This window comes from Drosophila virilis, chromosome 3 (genome assembly GCF_030788295.1).
Source record: "Drosophila virilis strain 15010-1051.87 chromosome 3, Dvir_AGI_RSII-ME, whole genome shotgun sequence".
Taxonomy (NCBI): Eukaryota; Metazoa; Arthropoda; class Insecta; order Diptera; family Drosophilidae; genus Drosophila; species Drosophila virilis.
The window spans coordinates 18,888,290-18,914,923 of record NC_091545.1 but is presented as its reverse complement, the minus strand read 5'-3'; the positions used below and the strand labels follow the sequence as shown (position 1 = coordinate 18,914,923).

At 41.0% G+C, this 26,634-nt stretch overlaps 4 protein-coding genes across 5 annotated transcripts in view; 2 read left to right on the top strand and 2 right to left on the bottom strand.

Moving 5' to 3' along the window:
- Window positions 1-12,415, bottom strand: part of ome (dipeptidyl peptidase 4 omega) — a 69,849-nt gene extending 57,434 nt beyond the window's left edge. Inside the window, exons 1-2 of the mRNA XM_015175928.3 lie at window positions 12,161-12,415; window positions 3,622-4,262 (exon numbers count right to left, since the gene is read on the bottom strand). Of these exons, the coding sequence (XP_015031414.1) occupies window positions 3,622-4,068 (447 nt within the window). The 5' untranslated portion in view covers window positions 4,069-4,262; window positions 12,161-12,415. The remainder of the gene's footprint in view (window positions 1-3,621; window positions 4,263-12,160) is intronic.
- Window positions 6,377-10,948, top strand: LOC6624366 (venom protease). Its single transcript, XM_002047853.4, has 2 exons — window positions 6,377-7,162; window positions 10,049-10,948. Exons 1-2 carry the CDS (start codon window positions 6,786-6,788, stop codon window positions 10,818-10,820), a joined length of 1,149 nt encoding a protein of 382 aa, XP_002047889.2. The 5' UTR covers window positions 6,377-6,785; the 3' UTR covers window positions 10,821-10,948.
- Window positions 12,416-16,240: 3,825 nt separating the features above from the next.
- Window positions 16,241-17,696, top strand: LOC6624393 (uncharacterized). 2 transcript variants are annotated; one of them, XM_032435268.2, is made up of 2 exons: window positions 16,241-17,443; window positions 17,512-17,696. In XM_032435268.2, exons 1-2 carry the CDS (start codon window positions 16,321-16,323, stop codon window positions 17,553-17,555), a joined length of 1,167 nt encoding a protein of 388 aa, XP_032291159.1. In that variant the 5' UTR covers window positions 16,241-16,320; the 3' UTR covers window positions 17,556-17,696. The 2 variants fall into 2 exon arrangements, with proteins under 2 accessions (XP_032291159.1, XP_002047887.1); XM_002047851.4 differs by having other exon boundaries at window positions 16,243-17,448; window positions 17,512-17,695.
- A 193-nt stretch (window positions 17,697-17,889) lies between these two features.
- Window positions 17,890-26,634, bottom strand: part of dlp (glypican dally-like) — a 50,324-nt gene continuing 41,579 nt past the window's right edge. The window contains exons 2-8 of the mRNA XM_002047850.4: window positions 25,335-25,499; window positions 24,610-24,844; window positions 22,512-22,668; window positions 22,178-22,444; window positions 19,554-20,119; window positions 19,328-19,497; window positions 17,890-19,269 (exon numbers count right to left, since the gene is read on the bottom strand). Of these exons, the coding sequence (XP_002047886.1) occupies window positions 18,830-19,269; window positions 19,328-19,497; window positions 19,554-20,119; window positions 22,178-22,444; window positions 22,512-22,668; window positions 24,610-24,844; window positions 25,335-25,499 (2,000 nt within the window). The 3' untranslated portion in view covers window positions 17,890-18,829. The remainder of the gene's footprint in view (window positions 19,270-19,327; window positions 19,498-19,553; window positions 20,120-22,177; window positions 22,445-22,511; window positions 22,669-24,609; window positions 24,845-25,334; window positions 25,500-26,634) is intronic.

The window sequence follows — 26,634 nt, the reverse complement described above, 5'->3', positions numbered from 1 at the left end:
TGGGTGAACCCTAAAAAAGCTGAATTTATAAAAGTGAAGGCTGAAGGTGCTGTTTGTGCAACGTAAGATGAGACTTGGAACATCCACTTGGCTATATGAAACCATTTTGTTTTTAAAATCCATTCCCTAAGCAGAAAGGCTAGATAAATGTAAGCCCAGTTATTGTCAAAATTATTCAAAGCAGCAAAAATAATTGTACAGATGGGAAAAGGCATTGAAATCCTTTGTGTGCAATTTTTGAGTTAAAAAGTTGTTTTTTTAATTTTTGCACTCCGCGAGTCAAATAATATTTTTTATTTAACATATTTCATAAATTTTGTCAGCTGCCTGGACCTTATCCGTAACCTTAAGCAAAATGCATAATTCACTGCCAAGGATAACTAATGGCAGGCCTAACTTTGTCCTCTCGTGCTTTTACTTAGGTATTTCAATTAAAAACTTGGTGCCATTCATAAAACTTTTTGCCCAGCGTTCGCAGAGACGCGCCCAAAACACTCGACAACTAGTTGAAAAATTAACAACGACAACAAGCAGAAATATTCCACTTGTCAGAAACAATTATTTTTGTAAATTGTAAAAATATTGTTGACCTTCATTGGGTCTTGGCTGCAGCTAGGGCCATGGCCAAAAATTATGAGCGGCAGTAAAACAACAAATTTGCATTTTTCACACGCCTGCTTGGGAAAAGCTCTAATACTGCGAAGCCGGCCAAAAGTAATCGACTGGCCAAAACCAGAAACATGGAAACGTGGCCGCGTGTTAAATGCAAACAACATGACTCTGGCTGAATACAAAGTCCGACTGGCTGGGATACAATAGCTGCGTGGGGTCGAGGCCGTCTCGTTTCAGCTGAATGAAAAGGGATTTTCGCTATTCGTTTTTCATAGTGCCTGCTGCTGATGTTTCTCATCTTGCTGGATCCCATATGTTTAATTTGTTTAACATGCGCGTTTCACACGGTACAACAACAAACTGTGTGCCCGAGAGCGATTGGTTGTCCTTCTGGTTCGTTGCCAAAACAGTTCTACCTGTAAAGACCATTGTCGTAGTTGGCTAACAAACTGGGTCACATCGACCGCAACTGACATTGTTAACTGACTGAAAGGGACACAATTCAGAAAAAACCTACTCTAATTTCTGCTTATTTACAGATATTGGCATTGCTGCTGTTAAATAACTTTCAAGTCGAGAGATATTCCTATTATTATTCTGTAATTTACAATCGTTTATTTAAAACGTTATCTGATCATCCTATTTTAATTGTTGGTATTAATACAAGTTCACCCATGGCCTGGACGTACTGTACGCACAAGCAGCAGGTCCTGTGGCTGTTTTGTCCCAACGTCAAGTTCCCTCGATCTCACTCACTTTATAATTGATTTAAATGGCATACACAAGTTAAGCTAATGTCTAAAAACATCACGTAACTGAGATTTAACCTTTGTTTTGCGCATTCAACTATAACAGCTATTTCATATGGTCTTCTCTGGGGGTTGCCTCGACATCCCAGCTGACGCATATCCACAGGAGACAATGGGCAATCCTTGAATACATGTCTAACTGTATTTTGGTCACACATTCAATGCAATACAGCCCGGATGAAACTGGGTGCGAATAGGTGGGGACGCGTTCTTTTGACTGTCCCCCTATATATGTATTTATCCTGTCATACACAAGACAGTCCCAAAATGTATTTTGGTATAGCCCAATGCCACGTACCGCCGCCTGGCAGCACGCAGTGAAAGTATAAGTGAAAGTGGCGCCTCAACGCCCCTTAAAGCATCTGCTACAAATTTCGGGTATAATATTTTTTTTTTTTTGTTGGTTTTTGCTTTGGCTGCTCCTTTGAATATGATTTGTGAGCTGAAAGCGCTCCAGCTGGCATTTTTTGTTTGCTGGCGCTGCTTTCGAACAGAATATGTATAATTTTCTAGGGGTAGAGGGAGGCAGAGGGGCTGGGAGTTACATAAAACGTAATTAAGAAGGCATTAAGTATCATGCATAAATCATTGAAAACTTGCACATTTACGCCTGTTACATGGTGCGCTTGTGGCGGGGGCTAACACATGTGGGCAACGGGGTGGGACTTATAAGTATAAGAGCTTTATAGCCGCGACTGAGGTAGAAGTTGGGCCTTTATAGTCGGCCATTACTGTTAATTTGATGTTGCCAAAGTCTACAAAAAAAATTTCAGTGCGCCAGCCAAGTTCCTCAACAAAGATTTAGGTCTGTTGATTGCATATACGGGCGACACAGTGTCGCACAATTTTTTGGCCAAAAGGAGCACTACTTCCGGCATTAAAGAATTGTCTCTGCTACTGCGTCGTGCATGTTTCTGTATGAATGAATAGCTCCCACAACCGCACAACCGCAGCAGAACAACAATAAAAAAAAAATATTGTTAAAAAACCAAAAGAAATATCATTTTAGGATAAACGCCGTTGCCGCTTATTTGAGTTTGTGCAGTCAAGCGATGCCAACCAGCGAGGAGTACACATAAAATGGGACAAATAGACGGGGGAATAGAAATAAAACTAAACAAGCCAAGTTAGCAGTATCAGCCAAAAGAGACAGCCAAAAAATGACAACAAAACAGAAATACAATTCAAAACGGGCGCGCGCTCAACTTTAAGCAGCGCACATTTTTAAAGTCCATTGGAGCATAAAATGTAAAAAAATAGAGAAAGAAAAAAATGATGCAGCTGCACAGGTTTGTTCGAGATTTAAGTCAATAAGGTTTCCCGACCACAAAACTCTGCCAGCTGGCGTCTTGCTGCCCATGGCCAATGCTACAACGGCCATAAAGAGTGAGCCACAGCGCTCAAAAGCACAGAGAACAAGTGAGTGAGTGAGTGAGTCGGAGAGAGAGAGAGAGAGAAAGTGTGTAGAGAGCGACTCGTCTAGGAGAGCTGTCAGCTGTTGGCCTTTGAGTGATAAGCATTGAGTTTTCTTTTATACTCCACGTGCCAAAGCTTTCAACTTGCATTACGTTTGTTTGTAAACAAGTCGAAAGCTCGGCTACAGCTGTTTGTGGTGCGTGGCACAGTGGAGTGAAAGCATGCGAAAGTTGATTAAAATCGATAAACAAGAAATACAAGCAGCAGCTATAATATTCATTGTGCTCTAAGACCTGGAATGAACTTCAGTTTGAAGCCTTTTGTTATATAAATATGCTTACTTGACTATAATCTGAGGGTTAGCTTAACTCATTTATTTATTTTATAACTGTGCTAAATCTGCTTCTAACCTAGCACTGACCTATACAAATTAAAACGATTGACACAGCAGTAGAAAATAAAAGCGAAATGTGCTCCAATTGAAACAGAGCGTAAAATCATATATCAAATATGACACATATGAAAAGGTATCTAATAGAAACAATTAAATTTAAATGCAATTATCAAACGCAGCGAACGTATGCAAATTAAATAAAGTACAGCCAGTTCAATTAAGTCCAAGCTCGTGCAATTTGAGCCCAATTCGCGTCATAAATTACAAGCGCAGACGAGTTTCGACAAGTCACGCGTCAAACTGATCGGAATACTTAACTAGGGCTATGCCGGTGAAATGGAAAGCTGTTTCCCAGTGCAAGGGTCTAAGAGACGAGACTTACGCACTTACCCTTCTTCTTCTTCTTCTAGCTCTGGGCACTGGTTTCTTTCTGCGCCCCTGTCTGCGCCCTGGTTTAGCGGTAAATATATCCTCAGCGCTGCTGCTGTCGCCGTCGCTCCCGCTACTTTGCAGACTCTCCTCATCGGAGCTGTCACTTGAGGCCAAGTCTTTCTGTATATTGCCCGTTTCAGCGTCGCGCTGTCGCAGCGCTCGATAGTCACCGACGCCGCTGCTGCCACCGAAACGGTCGCGAAATGATTTATAGAGGCCGGCGCCAACGCTGGCAATACTGCTACGGCCAAGTCCATGTATGGCAGCCGTGGCTGCAGTGCGTCCGCCGTGGCTGCGTCGCTTATTCGCCTTCTGTCGTGCACTGAGCCACGCATCGGAGGCAGACGCCGCGGTCGCCACGCTGGTTGACTGCGCAGCCGTCATATCAAGCAAGGCAGCACTCATGTTAGAAGTAAATAATGATAATACTCTTGATTCCCAGTTATGCAATGGGTGTTGTCGTGCCAGAGCCGTTGTTTACAGTTGGCATGTTGCTCAGCTTGATGGCGCTGCCGATGCCGCTAGAGATTCGCTTTATGCACTCCTGAGTTTTTCGACTAGCGTTGTTACCAATTACGTTTAATTTTTTGTACTTGTATCTGCAACGAGAAGTGGGCGAAAATTTGCATGTACTGAATTAATTAATTAGGAAATTCGATAGGCGCGCCAGGTTTTTAACATGGATTGTTGACTCTATGGCGTATACCATAACTAAGTACTATACGATAAATGGGAAATGGGCAAAGAATGGGCCTACAACATGCCATGGAAAGTTGGGCGAAATGAGCCATGCGGCAGACTGCCGATGCCCTGGGTACTCATAGCATAGAACATCTTATAATCTAAATCCAAAATCAACTGGTGTGTAAAGATTTGATCTACACTGAAAATGAATTCAAGCGAATTAAAGATGCATCCGCTAGTTATCTATAGTTAACCGAAGAATGAGAGTTACCAAAGAGTTTCATTTCCCCTAACAGATATTCGGAACACTTCTTTATGAAATATAATAGCCTTTCATTTATTTTCATATATTTTTGTGGACCCAGATGGATCAAAAACTGTAACATCAAGCATTAATATTACAGTAATTTGCATTTCATGTCCCCGCAGTCAGCTCTCGATTCCCCGCCCCCTGCCATTCATCAATTAAACGCGTAATGTTAAATTATCCGGTTCAAAATTTTGTTAATTCATGTCTCACAAAATAGAAAATAAAAAAAAAAAAAAAAAACAAAACGTCAGCAGCGGCAAATGAACATGAAAATGCGAATTTTACTCGGTTTGTTTGTTTTTTTTTTTCGTATTTTCTTTTTGCCTTTGAGGCCTTGGCATGCAAGTGAAAAGCGTCGGAAAACATAAAAGGTACAAATGAGCGCTTTGAGGCCCTTATGTGATGACAAAGGTTAACGAGTTTATAAGGGAATGTCATTGTTATGGTGACAGTACTTTAATCTGACTGCTGCACAGCGGAGGAGGTTTCATATACCGATAATAATATCCAAATACTTATTTTCTACCCATTGCATGAGCTAAAGTATCACCTAGTCTTAAAGCGTAACGGAAAAATAGCAAGTGGGATTACTAAAGTTGGGTATACCCGACTAGGATATACGCTGTACCTTGCGCCGAGCTGCCTTTCTCAAGAAGTGGAGCAAGCTGAGCAGCTTCTGCTGCGGTTGAACTTGCAATCTTGATTAGCTCTGTTGTCTGTTGTCCGATCTTTATCAAAATGGGAATCTGCGTTCAAAATGTCTGGCATCTGGCTCTGATAGTCCATTAGTTTAAGGCGTTCATCTGACTACCTATACATGGACATGGTTCAACCGACTTGGCTGTTAATATTGACCAAGAATATATTCTTTATGGCATCGGATCAACTACCTTCTTCCTAAAGGGTGTTATTAAATTATGGAAGTGTAGATATGTTTGTCTGTATATTCACCAGAGAATAAAATACGTGAAGATAATAAATTTAGAATATACTTAACATGTATGAATCAATCAAAACTGATTCAAGCTCTGTTTAAACAATGGAAACTTGTTATTCATGTACATAAATGCTCAATTTCTTAATCCAATGTTTTTCTGCCTTTATTTTGCCACATAAATACTATTAGGCCAACTACTTTTTGGGCATAAAAAATCTGTGATTAGCTGCATAATTAAAACCAAGATTAATCATATTTCTATGTGTGTCAACTGGATAGCGAGAAGCTTTTTAAAGCCCCTTCCAATCAGCTAGTTCTAAGATTTCTTGGCTCAGTGAATGCTAATTAAGTGGGTTATCAAGAATATCTGTTGCCATATGCGACAAACATTTAAATTAATTAAAATTCTCACGGTGTATTGACGTTGTGGGCATAATAAACAAAACGTTAAATTGATGCCGCCAGGCCCAGACCCAGACCCAGACCCAGGCCCAGGCCCAGGCGGAGGGCCAGGAAAAGCCCCAGAGACAGTGCTCCACGCGCACACACACGGGAGACTCTCACCCAGAGGAGCCGCGGCCACACCATAGCAAACTGTCACATTAGCATATTGAGAACGCAACGGGCCAACAAAAATGCGACTTGGTCTTTGTTGTTTGCCAGTCAAGCGGCGTTGACGTTGACGCTTACGTCGACGGCGAAGCTAACGCTGACAGCGACAGCGACAGCAACGTCGCAGCGCAGAGCAGGCGCATGCGCAACTTTGGCTTGGCCAGCAGATCGTCGGCCCGTTCGCTGGTATCAGTCGGTTTGCAGACTTTCGCGTGTGCGGTCGAAGAAACGAGACTAAAAGAGACTAACAGATAAATAGAATAAAAAATAAAGAGAGAAAGAAACGAAAATCTTTTATATTTGGACGCGACTTGTTGACAGTTTGAATTATGCTGAACGCTGAACGAGTGTGAAATGTGAGAAGTAGTTCATACAAAGCGAATTGAATGCATGTGATTAACATAATTAATAAGTGTAGTGTAAAAATTAGCAAAAAAATTAATAAAGAAAAAAAAACAGTCACGAAATATCAAGAAAACATTCTAACGGCAACAAGGAGCACAGACGCAACAGTTTAACTGGCTCATTAAGCTATCATTGCCTGTGAGCGACAACAAATCGTTGAACAACCTGTTGAAGATGCTGCTGCTCCACTTACATCACTGGCCATTAGCATTGGCCATCACTTCCTGCATTGTCGCCGCCTCAACAAGCTTCACAACAACAACAACAACAACAACAACAACAACAGCGGCAGCAAGCACGCCAACAAGAAGAACTACAACAACAGCCACAGCATCCTCCATACCGGGCAAATATCAGGCATATGGAAGTCAGCATCAGCCGAAGAAGCTGCGCGCTGGCATTGGAGCCGCTGGCAACTCCAGCGGCGTGGATGCCACTGGCAATAAGCCAGTAAACCAGTTCCGGCAAAATCCTATCAAGAATTGGTTTGGCGTCTTTAATCGTAATAATTCGCCGCCGGCTCAAGACCAAACAGCGACATGTTCCTGCAGGTGGGTACACAAAAAGCTGTCATGGCCATGAGAGCCAACATCCAGTTGGCCAAGTAGTTACCCAACCACACAATAACCGCATTTTATTGGGTGTCATTGTCACGGCATACAAATCGCACTTACAGTTAAAGATACAAATACAGACACAGAGTCAGATACATTTACACACACGCTGCACGCGATCAATTTTGTTCGATCTTTTGACCCACAAAATAAGAGGAGAACACTTTTCGCTGGCATTTCTTATCATTATTTATGAAGGCGTTGCGCTTGTCAGATTGTTGCACATGCATTGCATACGTGACGCTAAAGGTACAAAAAGTGGCCCATTATGAAAGGAATTCAGATGTGAGTGGCAAAAAGAGGAGGAACAATAAAAAAAACTCAGACTTCTTTTAGATCTAGTCCGTAAAGATATTTACTTTAACTTTCTTTATATGTATATGAATCCATAAACTGTTCGACATTAATTTGTTTGTTAGTCAAATCAAAGAAGAACCACAGAAAAGTTCTAGCTTACAAAATAAACGCCTTTATGTCTTTCCACAAAAATTACTTAACAATTTCACGCATCACACTTAACACTAGCCGAGAAGTTTTCCCATTTTCAAACTTAGTTAAATTAAGAGACATCCTCTACCCTTGTGGCCAAGCTACTCAGCCTCAGCTGCTCAGTGCTTGACTCAGAAGATGTGGATTTGAAAAGCATTCCTGAGCTGCCTTCTACAACTTGCGTTGCCTGTGACTGTTGAATTGCCAATGGGGAGTTGCTCGGGCCTTCGGCATTGTCAAGTACCCGTGGGTATTGATGAAGTAGAAACTGTTTGCATAAGCGCAGACACTTCAGGGAGCTCTGAGGAATGTGTTTGTCGGCACTCCCCGCTCAAAAATTTTAATGATCAGCCGAGCTTCGTTCGATGCGCATTCCAACAGAGCTGACTAGATCGAATTAGGTTAGGTCAGTTCCTATGCACGAGGCTTTTCTTCTATCTTAAAGGGAGTGTGTTCGATTTTCACTTTTATTTCTATTCCCCGAAAATGGAGCAGATTCCAAACTGTAAGCTGTAATTTATTGAAAAGTTTTCTTTTACGTATAAATACAAATTTAAATTGAAGAATAACATGTCTCGGCCAGTTTGAAAAAGTCTTCTTTAGCGCTTATAAGACTTTGGGCTTAAAAGCCTAAAACCCGTTTAGTTCTTACTTTTGTATTTTATCTTAATTTTTACTTTTTTTTTGCATTTTAAATGAAATGGGGCTGATTTGCATAAGTTTTGATAACAATCGTTGTGTAGCTTGTGCTTTAAATATCTACGTCTGTATCTGTATCTGTATCTGTATCTGTATCTGTATCTGTATCTGTATCTGTATCTGTATCTGTATCTGTATCTGTATCTGTATCTGTATCTGTATCTGTATCTGTATCTGTATCTGTATCTGTATCTGTATCTGTATCTGTATCTGTATCTGTATCTGTATCTGTATCTGTATCTGTATCTGTATCTGTATCTGTATCTGTATCTGTATCTGTATCTGTATCTGTATCTGTATCTGTATCTGTATCTGTATCTGTATCTGTATCTGTATCTGATCTGTATCTGTATCTGTATCTGTATCTGTATCTGTATCTGTATCTGTATCTGTATCTGTATCTGTATCTGTATCTGTATCTGTATCTGTATCTGTATCTGTATCTGTATCTGTATCTGTATCTGTATCTGTATCTGTATCTGTATCTGTATCTGTATCTGTATCCGTATCTTTATCTTTATTTTTATCTTTAAATCTTTATCTGTGTTTGTATCTGAAGTCTGTTTATATTCTGGTGTATTGGAACCAGCCATATGTGTGGGTTTATTTATAAGGTGTAGTTAGGCTTGGCTCGATGCGTCATATTTTTGTCAGTTTATCAGGGGGAACGCCGCATTCTCTGAATTGGGTCGCACATTTCACTGTTATTGTTTTTGCGTGTTGGTGGTGCTGCTTTCGGGACGCCTTCGATTTTGCCTTGGCCACCATTGTTGGGGCAATGACTTGATTAACAACAAAAAAGAATATCAAGCCAAAGCTTTCTGGGTTTGATTCTTATTGCTGTTTTTTTTTTTTTTTTTTTGTTGTTTCTGAGAGCCGTCGATTGATTTGTGACCAAAAAAAATTATTTAGTATATAAGACCAGAGTATAGAGAACAGGTTGTGCTTTCCTGTGTAAATCGTTTCTCTCCTTCTTTCTCTTTTCCTCTCTTCCCCTTTCTTTCTCTCTCATTCTCTCTGCTTCTGAATCATTTTTGAATGCAGTTTGTTTGGTTTTTGGCAATTATAAACCAGTTTAATGTAACGCTGTATTTATAAAGATGTTGGAAAATCTGCGAAACGTTTGCATACGGTCGTAAAACACTGTGACACTTTCTTTATGACATTATTAATGAAGATGGTTAAGCTGGGTTGTTGAACTCTGAACTTATCAGCGAAGATTATCATTCAATAAACTGGTCATATATAATTATTTTAAGCAGCAGTTTATTCTGAAGCTCTGTGAATTTAGTTTGATGCATGTTCTATAGTTTTAATAGACTCTGCGGCATGTTAACCTTGATCTAATTATGGTATTCACAAAATATACTAACTTCATGCATTTTGCTTTAATAGTAATATAGGCATATCTGTTGATGTTTATCAAGAATATGTAAGTCCTTCAAGGTCGGAAATTATGTATACTTGCAGAATCGCAATTTATATGCTTTCGCCAACTCGTCTAAATGAGTTATACCGTAAACAGAGTATTGATTAGTCGGTTGCATCCGACTGCAACGCTTTTGTTATGCATGATAATAAAGTGGATGACAATCAATTATTACTGAAGCCCGCTCACTATTGCTACTTTTGCAGATGTGGGGAGCGCAATGATGAGTCGAGAATCGTTGGGGGCACTACAGCTGGCGTCAGCGAGTATCCCTGGATGGCCAGACTGAGCTACTTCAATCGATTCTACTGCGGTGGCACGCTGATCAACGATCGGTATGTGCTGACGGCGGCGCACTGCGTCAAGGGCTTCATGTGGTTCATGATCAAGGTGACGTTCGGTGAGCATGACCGATGCAATGACAAGGAGCGCCCGGAAACGCGCTTTGTGCTGCGCGCCTTCAGTCAGAAGTTCAGTTTCTCCAACTTTGACAATGATATTGCGCTGCTCCGTCTCAACGATCGCGTGCCGATCACCAGCTTCATCAGACCCATTTGCTTGCCCCGTGTGGAGCAGCGCAACGATTTGTTCGTGGGCACGCGCGCCATTGCCACCGGCTGGGGCACGCTCAAGGAGGATGGCAAACCCTCCTGCCTGCTGCAGGAGGTGGAGGTGCCAGTGCTCGACAACGATGAGTGCGTGGCCCAAACGAACTATACACAAAAAATGATCACCAAGAATATGATGTGCTCTGGCTATCCGGGGGTTGGTGGCCGGGACAGCTGTCAGGGCGACTCTGGTGGTCCTCTGGTGCGTTTGCGTCCCGACGACAAGCGCTTCGAACAGATCGGCATCGTCTCCTGGGGCAATGGATGCGCACGACCAAGTTATCCTGGTGTCTATACAAGGGTCACCAAATATCTCGACTGGATTGTGGAGAACTCACGGGATGGCTGTTTCTGCGACGAGGATTACTAGGCACGCGTATTCCATTTCAGCTTAGTTATACTTCTACATATAGTCTTATTGCTATGCATATTTTGTACTTTTATATAAAAGAAAACCATACAAAACAACTGAATAAAATTAATATTGAAGTAGGTTAACCTGAAGGTGTTTCCCTGGCGAGTAAAATGAAAGCCTAACCTATAATACGCTACACAACGTTGTTTGCCTATAAGAGTAACAAGATTTGCGGATAGGCTAGGAGATACTTGGGGATCTAAAATCCATTACAGGGTATTAAAAACAGAACTAGATTATTGGGAATCCATCATAAGTCACAGCTGCATATATTTCTTTTGCTACTCAAAAACAAAACGTGCGTTAATTATCTCAAACAGCTCGTTCTTGGTACAGGGTATAGTGAGTGGGGCATTCTCGACTAGACCTTATGAATAAATACTACTGATTTACTGAAACGTGTAAAGCAGTTAACTGCTTATTAAGAAAAATACTGCTTGTGGAAAAACCAAAGCACTGCTCTATTCACTGCTTACTCCTAAGGTAAATTAATATTTAAAATTATCCGTATTTATTCCTAATTTAAACACACTTTTTATTTTTATAATCTAAATTAAAGTTGTTTTATTTGCCGCAATATCGCAAACTTCATGTACTGCAACCTTCAATTTTTATGTACACTCGCGGGAAGCTAATTGTGCAATCTTTTCGAAGTGGACTTTACGAATTTGGCCTTTTGTTGCAACCAAACACACACATATAAAAAAGCTAGTTGCACGTTGCCCGTAAATACTAACTTAATAAATGTTCACATTTAACTTTTCGATTTGGTATGTGTGTTTATGCGGCCAAAAATACAAGAAAACCAAATAAAGTTGATGTAAGAAACTGGTTTCACCTTAAAACAGCTGTGAGTATATAGAGACTTATGGGAGAGACATCTAACGTTCATACTAAACATGAAGAGCAACAGCAAAAGACTCGAAACAGTCAAAACTGAACTTGGCCAAGTGGCAGGTTGAAGCAGCAGCAGAAGACACAAACACAATACTCATCATGCTCTAAGTAAACTTATTTCACATGTTTGCTTTTCATATTTTCATAGAAAATGTGAATCACAGTTTTGCGACTTGCAAAATTTAGAGGAACACGGCACAGATAATATCACTGATAAGAACAACGAAAAGGTATTCTTCTCTCTCTCTCTCTCTCTCTCTCTCTCTGGTAGTCATTTTGCCAATCGGCGGTAATTGGCTTTGAGAGAAAGAAACACATCATCAATTGCAGCGATGAGGCTTTGTCCATATCCACACTTCACTTAGCGCTTTTTGCACACTTTGCGTAATTCGACTCACTTGCGTAATTATTCTATCTGTCGCCGTGCAAAAGATTCGCGCATCCGCAAGATACATTTGTGCACAACTCTAGTCGACTGCAGCTACTGGCATCAGCATGTGCTGACGTCTTCCAGGTCTCTTGGCCTTAGCAGCAGCTTGCGGCAACGTTAAAAACGTTGGCAATGTTTTGTAATTTTGGTTCGTTTCGGCTTTGACGCGGTGATTTTCTTGCTTTTCGTATTTTCTCGCTGCCAGCAGCTGTTGTTTACAGTTTGCCGCTCGCGCGCTCACTAAAAAAAAGGCGCCGCCATGCGTCGATCGCTCCCAGAGATTGTTTCCGTCAGAGAATTGTCTCGGGTGCTGCTCAGCTGATGTCTTTGTTGTTGTTGTTGTTGCTGTTGTTGTTGTTGTTGCTGTTGCCGCTGCATGCCGGAGTTAATTGGCCAAATGATAAAACTCCTCTCTGGCAAGCCCAGTAGGCCCAGTGAGATTTGTTTTGGGTAGTCAATTTCGTTGTTATGCACAGTCTGACATATATTTATTTACGTAAAACATTAGCAAATTAACTAAAATTTACTCTTGAGCAACTGTATATAAATATATATATATTAAATTCGTTGGAACAATGTCTTCAGATAATACAGACGAAATGGCTAAGTCTGGGCACAAACAGAAACAGGAAGATATGGCTGATGCGGAGCAGCCCACAACCTCCAAGCCGGAGCCGGATATTTTTAGTGAGATTGACAAGCGCTTGGGTTTGCTGCTAGACCGAGCCAATAAGCTGGAGTCCACGCTGAATCAGCTGAACGGCAAATGCGCCACAGATGATCAGGAACTGGACGTAGACCTCGGCGATGAGGTGGGAGATGAAGAAGGCTTTGACGATGACACTGATGTTGCGGCAACAGATAATTTGGATCTAGATGCTGCAGATAATGTTGCTCAGATTGATGACGTGACTGACAATCTCGAGAAAATCTATCTAGACATACAAGATGACTAGTTAAACACGCGCTCGACGATACAAAATACGTTGCAGCGAAACCCCAACACGATTTCATACTCAAATGCCATGACATTTTAAATTATTTACAACAAACTGCCAATAGCAAAGCATCTCCCTACTCAGAAAACAACGTTTTAATAAATGTTGTCACATATTGAAAATGTGAAACATCTAAATCTCATCTGAAACTTATTTTAGGCTTTTAATGAAATTTAAAGCTTGTTATTAGCCATTTATAGCATTAAAGCGCCATCTACACGCTGGTGGCAGTACTTAAATGAATTGCTTATGTGTGCACTACCTTATCGACATTCAAACTGGTGGCTTAAATAGTCAACCCTACATTTGTTTGTTAATATTGTTAATATTGTTAGGCATATATATATATGTACACTGCTTTATCGAATATTAAACTGGTGGCCCAAATAGTAAACTCTAGAAAAACCGACCTAGTAAGTGGAGCGCCTGATTGATTGTAGCAGACTAATTGATTGATGATCGATATGTTCATATGGCATACTGAAACACCATATATATATATATTAGATGTAGCTTAATATATGTTATGTAACTATGCATTTTGTAGATAACCAAAAGCATCATTCATAAATCCTCATTAGTTTCCACTGGTATGTTATTTATTTTCTAAGAATCGAGATTATATTTATAAATAAATAACAAATAATAAGGGCCAAAATCACGTGCTAAGTGTTTGAGTCAGAAGTGGTTATTGCGTTTGATGGTTTTAAATAGTGTAAATTGCATCTGTGTTTTGTATACAAATGCTTTTAAAGTTGTGCGAATCTATAAATTGGGTTGTTGAATCACAATATTTGTTTGGCTGGGCAACTTTGTTTCGCAAATAAAGTAGCATCGCCGAGTGCACTGATTGTCATTCATGATAAACCTTCTTTTATCGTATGCGATCAGCTGGACACAGTGTTCATTTTTACCCAAATTATTTGGTTCAAGACTGCCCCATCTTAGGTAGCTCGCAGCTAGACCTGTGGTCATTGACCTGTACTTGGACTGCTCCGCGAGATCAGTTAGATCTGTCCAATAGCAGTTCCTAATATTTAATGCTCGTATCAATTCATCAAACTCTTGCGCATTTCGTAAACTTATCAAATGGGCACCCAGTTCACGACACTTGTGCACAGCCATAAACCAGTTGACTTTTCTCTTTGCCTCAATATAATAATATTTGGAAAGTATCCTTTTAAAAGGTCCCGTGTCTGCATAAAAGCCATTTGAGATCTCATGCACCTGGCTTATATTGGTAAGATTTCCTAAATAAAGTCAATTTGTGTATAAATCTAACTCTGTTTCCATGAAACGCGTTGTACGTTACCTATTCTATGAGAGAGCGAGGATGCCCGAGTGCTGTCTGGCCAGAAATACCAATAAACAGCCAGCAGTAACAGTTTTGGGTCCATTTCGAGTCAATTTTAAATTGAAACTCACAATGCAGTTGCACAACAGTAACTAACTTATTTTCAGAGCATTCGACCTTAAATATACTTGAAATATAGAATGATTTGCCAGGGTTGGCTACCAGCTTGTTGCATTTCATAGGCGAATAGTGAAGCGGAGAAACTAAGCCTTGAGTCTAGGAAAACAAGCACTATTCATGTAAACTAAAGTTTTGGAAATATAATCAACCGACAAACTCTTGACACAAGTTATTGAAAATAAATAATATTTTTACCTATTGTAAATCTATGAAATATGAAATGACTCAAGCTTTAATCAAAAGTCATAATATAGTACGTGTGTATGTATGCAATAATTCGAGCTTTTCATTTCTTCACCAACATGTTAAGAAATTGATTTTGAAATAGTTTTATTATGAAAATGTTCTGATCATAATTAAATTTACCAATTAACAATTGTAATTGTGATGGGAGCATTTGATTCGCATATAAATAAAAATTTTCCCGCACAGTTGGAATCATTTATAAAAAAATTACCATTGAAAAATATAAAAACACAATCTTCGTTGTTATTCATATTATTGGGCTCGCCATAGTCCCATATAAGATGGGTGCTATAACTGAGACCAGTTGTCAACGAACGATATACATTTTTCTCAAAGGGATCTGTCTCGAGAATGTTTCTGTTTCCGCATTAAAATCATTGGCAATACCAATTTGGTGGCTAATATGCGAACTGGTGCCTTGGAAATAGAAAACGAATCTGGCAATTACCAATTTTAAACTTCACTTCTAATTTATATTACCGTCAATTGAAGAAAACCACATTTATAGCAATAAGCTACCAAATATTACGGATAATATTATGGAACACATATCTGTACACTTTGAAAGGAATTTTTATAATGTCACTAAAACTGAGTTTGGTTCCCTTTTTATACTCTACTATTAAAATAATTGGTAAATTTGCCTTTGTTTATGATTAAATTTAAACAAATATGACACATTCGTTAATTTACACTGTGCGCACGCACATATGTATAAGTTTGATAAATTTTACGAGAGATTGAGGTTCAAAAACCAGACTATTTTAAAAATGTCTGATTGATGGATATTAGACTATATCAATACAGCGAGATTGTTTCTATATTTCAAATATACCCGATTGATAACCGATTGATATACTCCCATTGATATCCCATCAAAGTTGTCTACCGCACTTACGGAATTTGTATCTTTTCTATTTGGTGATGTTGGTTAATATTCTGAGCAGACCGGATCATATTTACATTTCCATCGCTTACAACATATATATTGTAAATCCAAAATGCCGATAAGATTTGTCAAATGTTTCGATTCAAATACAAGAGGCATAAGTTTGATGTTAACGGAGAGAACGAGAGCTTTCAATTTTCTATGTGATATTTTGCCCTAGGCTTTTTGTAACTATTTCTCTTAATCATTAAGAATTCCATGCGCTATTTATCTAATTGCTTATCTGAAGAGCGTTAAGTCTTGTATTGGAAACCATCGAGGTTACTCAATATTAAAAAATTTGTCTTTTTCTGTCATAACAGCTGTTAGCGCAAGCAGTGCAAACACTTGACATACTGGCAAGCAGTGCCATCAGCTGATTGCTAACAGTTTGTTGCTGTTAGTAGGCTCTCACTGTTTAGATGTTTCATTCAATTTGAAGCTGCTCTTGTTAAATTGTATTTAAATTGATAAAAGTGTTAATGTTTGACAAACTCAACGAAGATTGCTGGCTTACCATTCTCAAGTATGTGAAGCTATGCGATCAACTGGCACTGGCGCAAATTTCCAGGAGCCTGCAGTGCACTGTCCGATATCATTGGCAGCACCTCAAGGAGGCCCACTTGGACCGTGATGTGCTGGAGCGCTTTGAGCAGCATCCAAATGAAATGCAGGAGTTCCTTCAGCTCGCCAGTGGATCACTGCAGCATTTGATACTGAAACAAGCCAGTATAGCCCTGCTAAAGTCATGGAAATCTTATAGATTTCCTAAATTGGTTAGCCTCAGCTGTGACTTGTGCTTTACCAGCCAAGAAGCGGCCGACGAGGAGACCTTGTTGCTGACCGAACTGTTTCCACATTTGACCAAACTGACGCTGCTGAGCAGCACCAGTGGTAGGCATCTATGGACTTGGGACAAGCTCGAGGAGTTGCATTTGATGTGCTGCGAATCGTTGGATACGTCAACCTTTGAGCAGATATTTAGCTCGATGCCATTACGCAAACTCACACTTCTATTTTATGGTTACAGTGTTAATCTCGGCGAGGGCGTTCTGCCCGTCTCAAAATGCGCTACGCTAGAGGAGCTTGTTATAGACGATCACCACTTGCTGGGCGCTTTCCTGCCCAACTTGCTGCAGTTGCCCAGGTTCCGTCGACTGGCCTTCTACACCCGTGACTATTACGAGGGGCTGCTTCTAACTGTGGCCAAGTTACGGCCGCTCAAGGTGAAATCGCTGCTGTTCAATGATGCCTTCTGGAGCAGCTCTCGTGTGAGCGATGGGATTATGCGCATGTCGAATCTGCGTTGTCTGGCGTTGTACGATGACGATATTGGGACGAAAGAGCTGTACAACATTTGCGCCAGACTGCCGCAATTGGAGGAGTTGCATTTGATGAAAATGCGCGCATTGCCCACGCCCACACAGCTCTGGGACATAGTAGCCGCATGCGAGACTTTAAAGGTCCTAAACTTATCTAGTAGCCAGCTGGACAAACAGTTTTTGGATCTGAGCGCCACATGTCTGGATAGAGTGTTAAAGAAGCGGAGTGCATCCTCGACTCTTACTCTACACCTCCACAACACTGTCCTTGATCGCAGCCCGAGTAAGGTGCATTAATCTATATGGGAGAAGAAATAATTTGATTATTAACTGGTGCTACTTTATTTGCAGGTCTTCCCAGAACTCAATCATCAGAATCTGAATATTTCTTTTGAGGCAATCGATTTAAATATTTGGAGTTCGCGATTTGTAGAAATTGTTTTTAACGCGTCTGTAGATTAAGTGTAGCATATTTCAAAATTAAATTTTAAATGTGCCTTTTTATAAAAAAAAAAAATTACGGATTTAAACTCTATTTTTAATTTGACAGGCATAAATCCTCAAAGTTAGGATCAAGTAAGTCAATGATTTTCACTGTTGTATTTCTTTTTAATACATACACATGAAAATAATACAATTATTAAAAATTATAAAAAAATCAAAAATAAATATACATAAATATTTAAGCTGTATCTGCTTAGCTTACAAATGCCATTGCTTGAAAACCGATTTGCTTTTGTTTTTTTTTGTTTGTTTTTTTTTTTTAAGATGCGTCCAAGGGCTTTATAACTTATTTATATATATAATATTATATTATATAATCGTCATAATATAATATTGTATAACATATTTTTGCTGGATAGCCTACTTCAAGAGTTTGGGGCTTCGATGCATCTGATTATCGATTTTAAAACGAGGAAACGTCAACTAAGATTCTAGATTACAGTTCAGTACAGTTAGAAATTAGTTATTGCTGCTAATGCTTTTTGTTGTTAATTTAAATGGTTTAAATATGCTGGCAACTTTTACGTATATGCATGTTTGTATACATATTTATATATAGAATATGTATAAATATAATACAAATATAAGTTTCGCTTAGTATACGTTCTATAATGTTTATAGTTAATTTTTGCTAAACGATCACAATGAACAGGCACTCACACACAGGCACTCAAAAAACACATTCAAACATACTCATACACGCATTCATACGCTTAAAGATTAGAATTTCGCACTTACGACTTAGGTTACTGGACTTAAATCATCTAAATGGGGGGAGGACTCGTTACGTATTCCTTTTCTTTATACAGTGATGGGCAACAGTTTCCAAAGATCGCAATTCTGAAGTCGGTTCCAATATTCGATGTATCCAGATATCGGATTGATTTGATTTGATTTGATTTTGACTTGTTGCGTTTTGAAAGGGTTGTCCATAACTGGGGGTCTCTTTTTTTCTCATTGCTTTTTCATTGCTTTGACAAAAGTTTTTATAAAATTTTGGACTTGCATTTCGTATAAAAGAAATTCTAATAACATTTTTGTTTCATGGATGAATGACTGAGAGGTGTGGGCGTGCAGCGGACATGGGGCGTGATATGTTCCACCTCAGCTGCACTTGTTCGCTTGCTCGCTTCGCTTTTTCGTTGGGGGCAGCGTTTTAAATTAATCACAGCAAATCGGCGCAGACGCCACCGAACCACGCCATATAAAGAGGCAGCAAATAGACGACCAGAGCCCGACGCAGCGTCATCTTCTCCGGTGCATTGGAGGTGCGCGTGGCGCCGTCTGTTGAGGAGTTATGGCCGGTGTCATCATCGTCATCGTCGTCGCCATTGCTAGGCTCATCCAGATCATTATGATCGTGGGTCACGTGCGTGGTATGCACCAGCGGATTCTTGTCATCCACATTGGGACGCGATGTGTGGGTGGTAACGGACGGATTTGTATCCTCATCATCATCGTTATCAGAGTCTACACGCACCGACGGATGCTCCACGTCCGGCTTGTGGCTGGGCTCAAACGGACCCAAGCCAGAGCCCTCGTCATCGTCTTCATCATCCTCGGAGCCCGAACCGGAGCCAGCGCCGCTGCCCATATAGGGTTCCTCTGCAATTTAGATAAACATTAGCCCAACTAAAATCTCAACTGCACACAGTTCACTTACCATGCTCGCTCCAGTCCACATCCTGGCCATTGTAGGCATTGCGCAAATGGGTGATTGCGTTCTTCAAATGGAACAGCTGCGTGGACATCTGTGCAGTTTGGCGCGTGCTCGCTGGATTGCCGCTAAATTCGGGATTCGAGCCATGCTCCGTGGTAACTGCGTGCATATATCTAATGGGGGATGACAATTAGTAATGTGTGGAGATGGTCGAGCTGGCAAGTCTTACCTGTCTATCGTGTGTCCATTCCAGCACATGCCATCTACATCGGACGAGGCGGCAATGTCCTCATTGCTGCATATCGAAATCGGCAGGTTTGACCAGAACTTCTTGTAGTCCTTCACGCGCTGGCGTATATCCCGCACAACCTTGTCAAGAATGGGATCCCTGCTGCCGCCATTGTTGTCACCATCATCGTTGTCATTGTCATTGCGATTGTTCTGCTGCTGCTGCTGCTTGCGTCGCTGCTGTTGCTGCTGTTTCCGGCGCTGCTGCTGGCGCTTGTTGCCGCCTCCATTGCCATTCACGGGCACGCCCTGTTCCTGCGACTGCTGGGCCGACGATTCTTGTGAGCCTGGCTCGGCGGCACGTCGCTCGCGCAGCACAATTGCCTCATCCAAAGTGGCATCAATGTCGAGTGTGTCCGTTTCCGGCGCGCTATCTGCACGCAGTTCCTGCACAGCGGCAGCAGAAGGTGCCAGCAGAAGTTTGGGATTAATGGAGCGCTTGGTACGTCCCAATGTGGGCTTGCCACAGCCCTGGAACACCCGATTGGTGATGTCCTGACCGGAGTCCTGAGAAAATGAGCAGGCCATTATGTTAGAAATTGCGTTTGAGTTGAGTTGAATAGTCAAAATTCATAGTATAATCATATAGTAGAAGAAAAAACCATGCCACAACCTAAAATCAAAAAAAGATCCCGTTTGATTTCGTAGTCGGTGACTCTAGAAGTGTAACCCTAAGCAGTTACTCTCAAACAGCTATTAAGACATGGGGGCACAACTGGGCTTGTTGTATTTTATCACCATTTATAAGCTTCTCCAAGCTCCTATTATATCATATAGATGCCATAAAAATGAACGGTCGAAGACTAAGTTCTTATATGAAAATGAATTTTGGATAATTTGCAAATTTGTTTTTTTTGTTTTTCACAGTTTTTATAAAACTCATTAATTAAGAGCTTCAATATTCTTTTCATCTATATATTAGCGTAATATGTATATACTTTAAACTTTGCAAACATAATCGCAGCTCTATAAGACGTTTCACCAAATGCACGATCCGACTTAATTTTCAATTGGAGTGCGGAAGATCTAAGGGCCTGTTGAGAGCGCATTGTACATTGTACAACTGCATAGTCGCGGCATACAAACAGATATTTATAAATGTATTTTACACAAAGATAAGCTACATATATGTTTGATTTACTACTCCTGCAAGCCGTGAGACCGTCGATTAATTGTAAGGCTGCCTGGGCCGGTGTGGCCTTATCGGCAAGGTTTTATCTGCAGGCGGTAATTGTTGACACGACGACTACTTCAAGTTAAGCATGGAGTCGACAAACAGTTTCGACTACTATTTACAGTTAAGGGTCGTGCTGGGGTTAGGTATAGTATCTAAGTAGCGCTTATCTAAGTGTCCGTCAACACGCCGCTTTGGGCCTATCCCAACTATTAAGCAAAGCTAACTGTAATCGGTGAATTAAGAGCTGTTTGTAATCTCTGATTTGCTAAAAATAAATGACGAAATGTTAAAAAAAAAAAAAAACTAATAAGAATTAAATTAAAAACTATTTTGCTTGCGCCGTTTGGCCTTTTATGAGGCCGACACAAAGTAAAAACACAAAATAAACACATTAAAAGCTGAACGCCGCACTACAATAACAACAGAGTCAGCAAAAACAACAGCAACAAAAGACACACACACACACACACACACACACACACACACACACACACACACACACACACACGCATAGAACAAACAACAAACAAAGTAGAAATGTATAAATTTTAAATGGAAATATAAATTAAATTCATATGGGAACCAAATGTTGTGCAAATAAATCGTTAAAATGGCAAACAAAACACAAGAATCAGAAGAAGAAAAATGGCATCGGGCCGGGGGAAATAAAAATGGGGTGGCGAGGGCTTGAACGGGGCCTTGAAATATTACAGTAATCAAAATTCAATAAATTGTGAGCACTATTCATATGTAAATTGGCATAAATCTGGCATCTTATGCATAGTAATTGCTGAATGGCAATGTACAATAGGAGCTTGAGATTATTAAATCAAAACTAGAAAACGATATCGAACGATGTGGAGTGGACAAATTAATAAGTAGGAAGATGAGACAATCAAATCGAAAAAATGATATTCTTGAATAACTAACGAAATTCGATTTAGAAATTCGCGACAACTGCCAATATTAAGCGGTTTTCCCATACTTATTCTTTGGGATCGGGTCAGTCAGCTATTCAAATGAGCATGGGCCATCCCGTCATAAGCTACACGGACAGCTTTATGAGATAATTTATAAACTGAAATCAATGGCCATAAAAATAAAAAATCAGCAGCTGTTAGCCAAACGAGTTGAGTTCAAAACAAGCAAAGGTTATGCGGAAATACTCAACTAAAATGATACCCTATAACTCAGGTCTAACTCATTGCCAAAGACCTTTCGCATGCGTGATTGCACTTTGAAGACAAACGTTTGGCCGAGCAAAGCCAGATAATGCCAACCTAACTATGTCTTTCCGATTGGCAATATCTGAGCTGCATCCTTTTGTTTAATATATACTCTACTACAATCTGGATAGCATTATTGGAAAGGAGAAAAAGCACACACACCTGGAAGTTCATGATGGCCTCGGAGATTTTGATGTTTATGGGCTCCACAACCATCACAATGTTGAACGAGCCGAGCATGCGTTCAGCCACCTTGTCCATGGCCAGGGCAAAGTTCTCCCACTCTGTGTCGAACTCGTGCAGGTAGTGTAGACAGCCCTTGATCACATTTACGCAGTAGTTGGTGCAGGGCTTTTCCGTGTAGCCCTTGCAGGCACCGCAGTGTTGCATTTTGGTCAGCGCGCCCGTGCAGTCCGGATTGAGTCGAATCTGAATACAGGCAAATACCGTATTGGTTTTAATCGAATACATTTTCGACAATATTTCATTCACTTACGGTTAATATTCGTTTGGAGACCTCGGCGGCGGTGGCCAGTGCCTGTCCGTAGGTGCGTGTGGCCACAAAGGATCGTTTGATTTGAACTGAAAGCTTGTCGGGCACATCGCCGAATGGCTTCAGTTCCTTCATGTGCTCGCTGACGCAGCGCATGTATCTGAAATACGTGTTAAAAAGAAGAAAACAAAAATCTTAGCAAAATATTTTCATTGGCGTTGAGCGGAAATCTGCCCATGTAAATGGCAAGAGCTGAACGCCCTGCAGTTTCCACCTCCTCGATTTCTGCCTTTGTCTACGCAGATTCTTATGTGGAAAGAATAATATAAAGCATAAAAAGTTGGCTGACTGACTGCTCCACTGCTCGCAATGTGCTGCATGTTGCACGCTGCACCTCCTGGCCATGAGCCATGACAGCTGCTGCACTTGTATGGCTGCCACGAATCGCAGCTGTCTGTTTGCCCCCGCCCCGGCAGTTGCTCAACAGGCGACTGGACGCCAGAGGCGTCAGCTGCCCAAGGCGCTGACTTCGCAAATCGCCAACCTTTACGCCAGCATACAATTTTTAGAAATTACTAAAAGAGTGCGCGTTGAGAGAGCAGGCTATTGTAAGAGCTACATTCAAAAGCAGCTCATCAAGTGCTGCTCTAGAAAAGATTGATATGCCAAGCGGCAAAGTTTTTTCCACGACCGTATTTCATGTTCTGTTGCTATTCGATTAGCTACCTAACTGAGATACGGATTATTTGTTGACTTTCAAAGCGAATTTATCGCTCCCTAGAACATATCAAAAAGTATATTCCTCAGCCGGGAAAGCAACCCTTACATTAAGTGCAGCACACTCGTTGTTCGAACTGTGAACTCCAGCCTGGGCTCTGGTCGGCACATTGGCGACACGCCGACCAACCGCATACAGCAAACAACAAATAACAAGCAGCAAGTGCCAGCAATTACGCGACGTCGTCGTTGTCCATGGCAATAAACGGACAATGTGCCAAAGCACGTACGACAAACTGAAGCGATGACAATAAAAACGAATCGCAGAGAGCGGCGGCGACGACAACGGCGGCGGCGGCAGCAATTGGAAAGCGTGTGGGTAACACGAGCCGAGCCAAGGATGGGGCGTTGTAGCTGAACCTGAAGCCACAGTCATTTGGCCAGGCACGCGGAACAATTCGCCAGGCCGACGCAAGGAACGGGTCCAGGGCAATGAGCCAAGTGGGCGCAATTTAGCGTACTGTAGGAAATGCGACCAGCTGCCCCAGGAATTGGCTCCAAGTGGGAGCACACACAAAATATATATAGTGGGAGTACATCCACATTACGAATACGTTGGTAGCACACAAATAAATAGATGTATGAAACTGCAGATGCTTGATTAGCTGGTCGAGTTGATTCTCTGCGTAGGAGATCTTCAAGATGTTAATTATTAAATATCTCACTAAAAGTTATCTTTCCATGTGTGTCATATTCGTGGATGATACACCTACTCTCTATTCTGATTGGGTCGAACTCCAGTAATTACTTTTACTGGTTTATTTAGATCGAATCCCCAAGAAGACGGAAGACAAAATCAAATATAAACACCGAACGAACCGAAATCTAAGTATCAATTTTTAAGTGAGGTTTTCTTTCGAACTGTTTTCTGGTTCTAACTACGTTTAAATAGCTTCTTCTTTTTAAATATAGATAGATATTAGACAGATTTACACTAATCTTTGCACTGCACTGATAGAGTACTGTGTCTTCGTTATTTTAGGTACTGAATTTGCGCATTTCCTAGTTAAGCGTTTCAACCGCAGGCAAGCGACAACAATAAAACAAAAGGGCAATTCAGCCCATAGACTGAGAGCTGAAATTGCACACCAGAAGAATCAGTTGGGCAGACGGCAATTCAGCAGGCATCCAGTCAACGTCAAAGATTCGTCAAAGCTTTCAACAGTGTTTGGCTTGACTCAGCCAGTCAGCCAGCCAGTCAACCGTTGACGCTCGACACTTTGCGGTTTCACACGTCTGTAGCTCCAAATCTGTCAGACGGCGAGGTGTTGGGGACGGGGGAGGAGGTATTCGATTACTATTATGCATGAATATGGGTACTCACTTTTCGTCAAAGGCATACTGCGCATTGAGCACAGTGAACATCTTTTGGTAGAGCGTGCTAAAGAACTTGTCCATCACATCCAATAGATCGACCCGTCCGCGCGCATAATAGTTCTCCAGTTCGTTGAACAGATCCGAAAAGACATACGAATGCTGCTGATAGATAACGCCATATGTGCGCGTAAACATCATGTTAAACTGGGCTTTTGAATCCAGCAGCAACTTGCGAAAAATATCTGCAGAGAGCCAAAGTGAGACAAGAAGAGATACATTAGAAGAAAATTAAGGAAAATTCTTGGGCGTTTGTCTTTTTCTGTTTTATTGAAATGGGCCACATCCGCTATCCGACTAAATGTTTCGTGGTACTATTCTTAAATATTTGTGGCAACTGCACTCGCGGTTGCTGCTGCTGCTGCATCCGCTGTACAAAATAAATCTCAACATCCGCATTGTCGCCTGCCACATCTCTCTCCCTCTCCCTGTCCCCTACTCTCTTTCTCTGTCCATCTCTACAAATTGATGTCTGCTTTTGTGTCTTCTATGCAACCCGAACCACGCATGATCAATAGCATTGAACTAGACCACTTGACACCCCACAAATAGTTACAAAACTGTGAACTGTGATCTATAATCTGTGAGATGTCTACATGCAATTAGAATCGGTATTAGCTGATGGCTTCAAGTGGCTGTCGAGGGATATTTCTTGTTAGTTTGCGGCTAACTTACCATTAAATTTGGTTGCCTTGCCGCCCAGCAGACCAGACATTTTGGTTATCTGCTCCTTGGTGTGCCATTCCAACTGTTGGCGGGATTGCGCCGCCATGCGAGACTCCATGTTGTAGGTGCAGCATGTGCCCACCGAGGGCGACTCACAGTAGCGTAGCACGCGTTCTGTAAAACCAAAATAAAAGACGGGAAACCGAATTAACATTTGACTAATGTGAGCTGCAATCATTGAATTAAATATATTATAACAAAATTAAGATAGGACAAGATCGGATGAAAGACCAATTAAAACTAATAATCAACAATGAGTATACTTGAAGCACCTCGCAATATCTCCCGCAGACTTTGGCGTCGTCTCTATGATTGCAACACCTCTTTCTCATTTCAAAGCAAGAATTTGCTAAGAATTACAAACGTGAAGCTGCGAGAAATCATATTACAGCCAATTTTCCCTGTTTTTTAGCTTGGTGCAACAGTTACCTTTGAGTTACAAAATCGGCTTTTATCAACTAAACAGACGGCAAACTTAATCTTAACATTTATACTAAAAAGATCAGTAAAACCAATTTTCATAAACTAGTTAAGTGAGCCCATATAGTTAAATAGACAGCATAACGCACTGGTTTTGTAATGCATCAACTTGAATCATATTGGGACCACCATAAAGCAGCTTCTGTCTGTTCTGTCTGTGCTGTTTGTTGATTAGGGCCCGCATCAGTGGACACAAGTATTTCAAAGCACTGAATTCCTAGCGTTTTATTTGTTTGAACATTAGAGAAAAACAACTGTTGGATGCATTTCATTTGTTTGCTGGTCACTAAACTAACCAGAAGGCATAACAAACATCAGCAGCTCATGAAGATTCCAAGAACTGAAACCTGCCACAGCCGTTGCAGTCGAAGTAGTCGTCGCCAATGGCACTTGACATGGTAACCAAAAACCCAGAAACCAAAGGCTGGCCAGCAAAACCAGCTAACTGCGTGCCACTCCAGAGGCTGCTTGGCATTTTGTTCATTCGGCAGAAAAGTAAACGATGCGTTTGCTACCGTCAAAGCGGCGAGTAACCGTAAGCGTAACCCGAACCCACGGATACGGGCGTGGCGGACCTGAATGAGGCCTGAATAAGTTGCCATGATTCTAGATGATTTTCCGGGCATATTTACGCAAACATTTAACACGTTCAGGTAGTTGAGAAGAAAACTACTCGAAGTCAATAAATACATAGTATGCATTAGTTTCATATACCGAAATAATCATTTTCAATTGTGCCCCACAAACAGCAAAGTCTGGCATTTTTTTG

What these genes read in the sequence shown, in the direction of transcription:
- LOC6624366 (XM_002047853.4), top strand. Translation starts at nt 6,786, where the DNA reads ATGCTGCTGCTCCACTTACATCACTGGCCATTAGCATTGGCCATCACT. An exon ending in ACAGCGACATGTTCCTGCAG is followed by an intron (nt 7,163 to 10,048) that starts GTGGGTACACAA and finishes CTACTTTTGCAG; the next exon opens with ATGTGGGGAGCGCAATGATG.
- LOC6624393 (XM_002047851.4), top strand. Translation starts at nt 16,321, where the DNA reads ATGTTTGACAAACTCAACGAAGATTGCTGGCTTACCATTCTCAAGTAT. An exon ending in TTGATCGCAGCCCGAGTAAG is followed by an intron (nt 17,449 to 17,511) that starts GTGCATTAATCT and finishes CTTTATTTGCAG; the next exon opens with GTCTTCCCAGAACTCAATCA.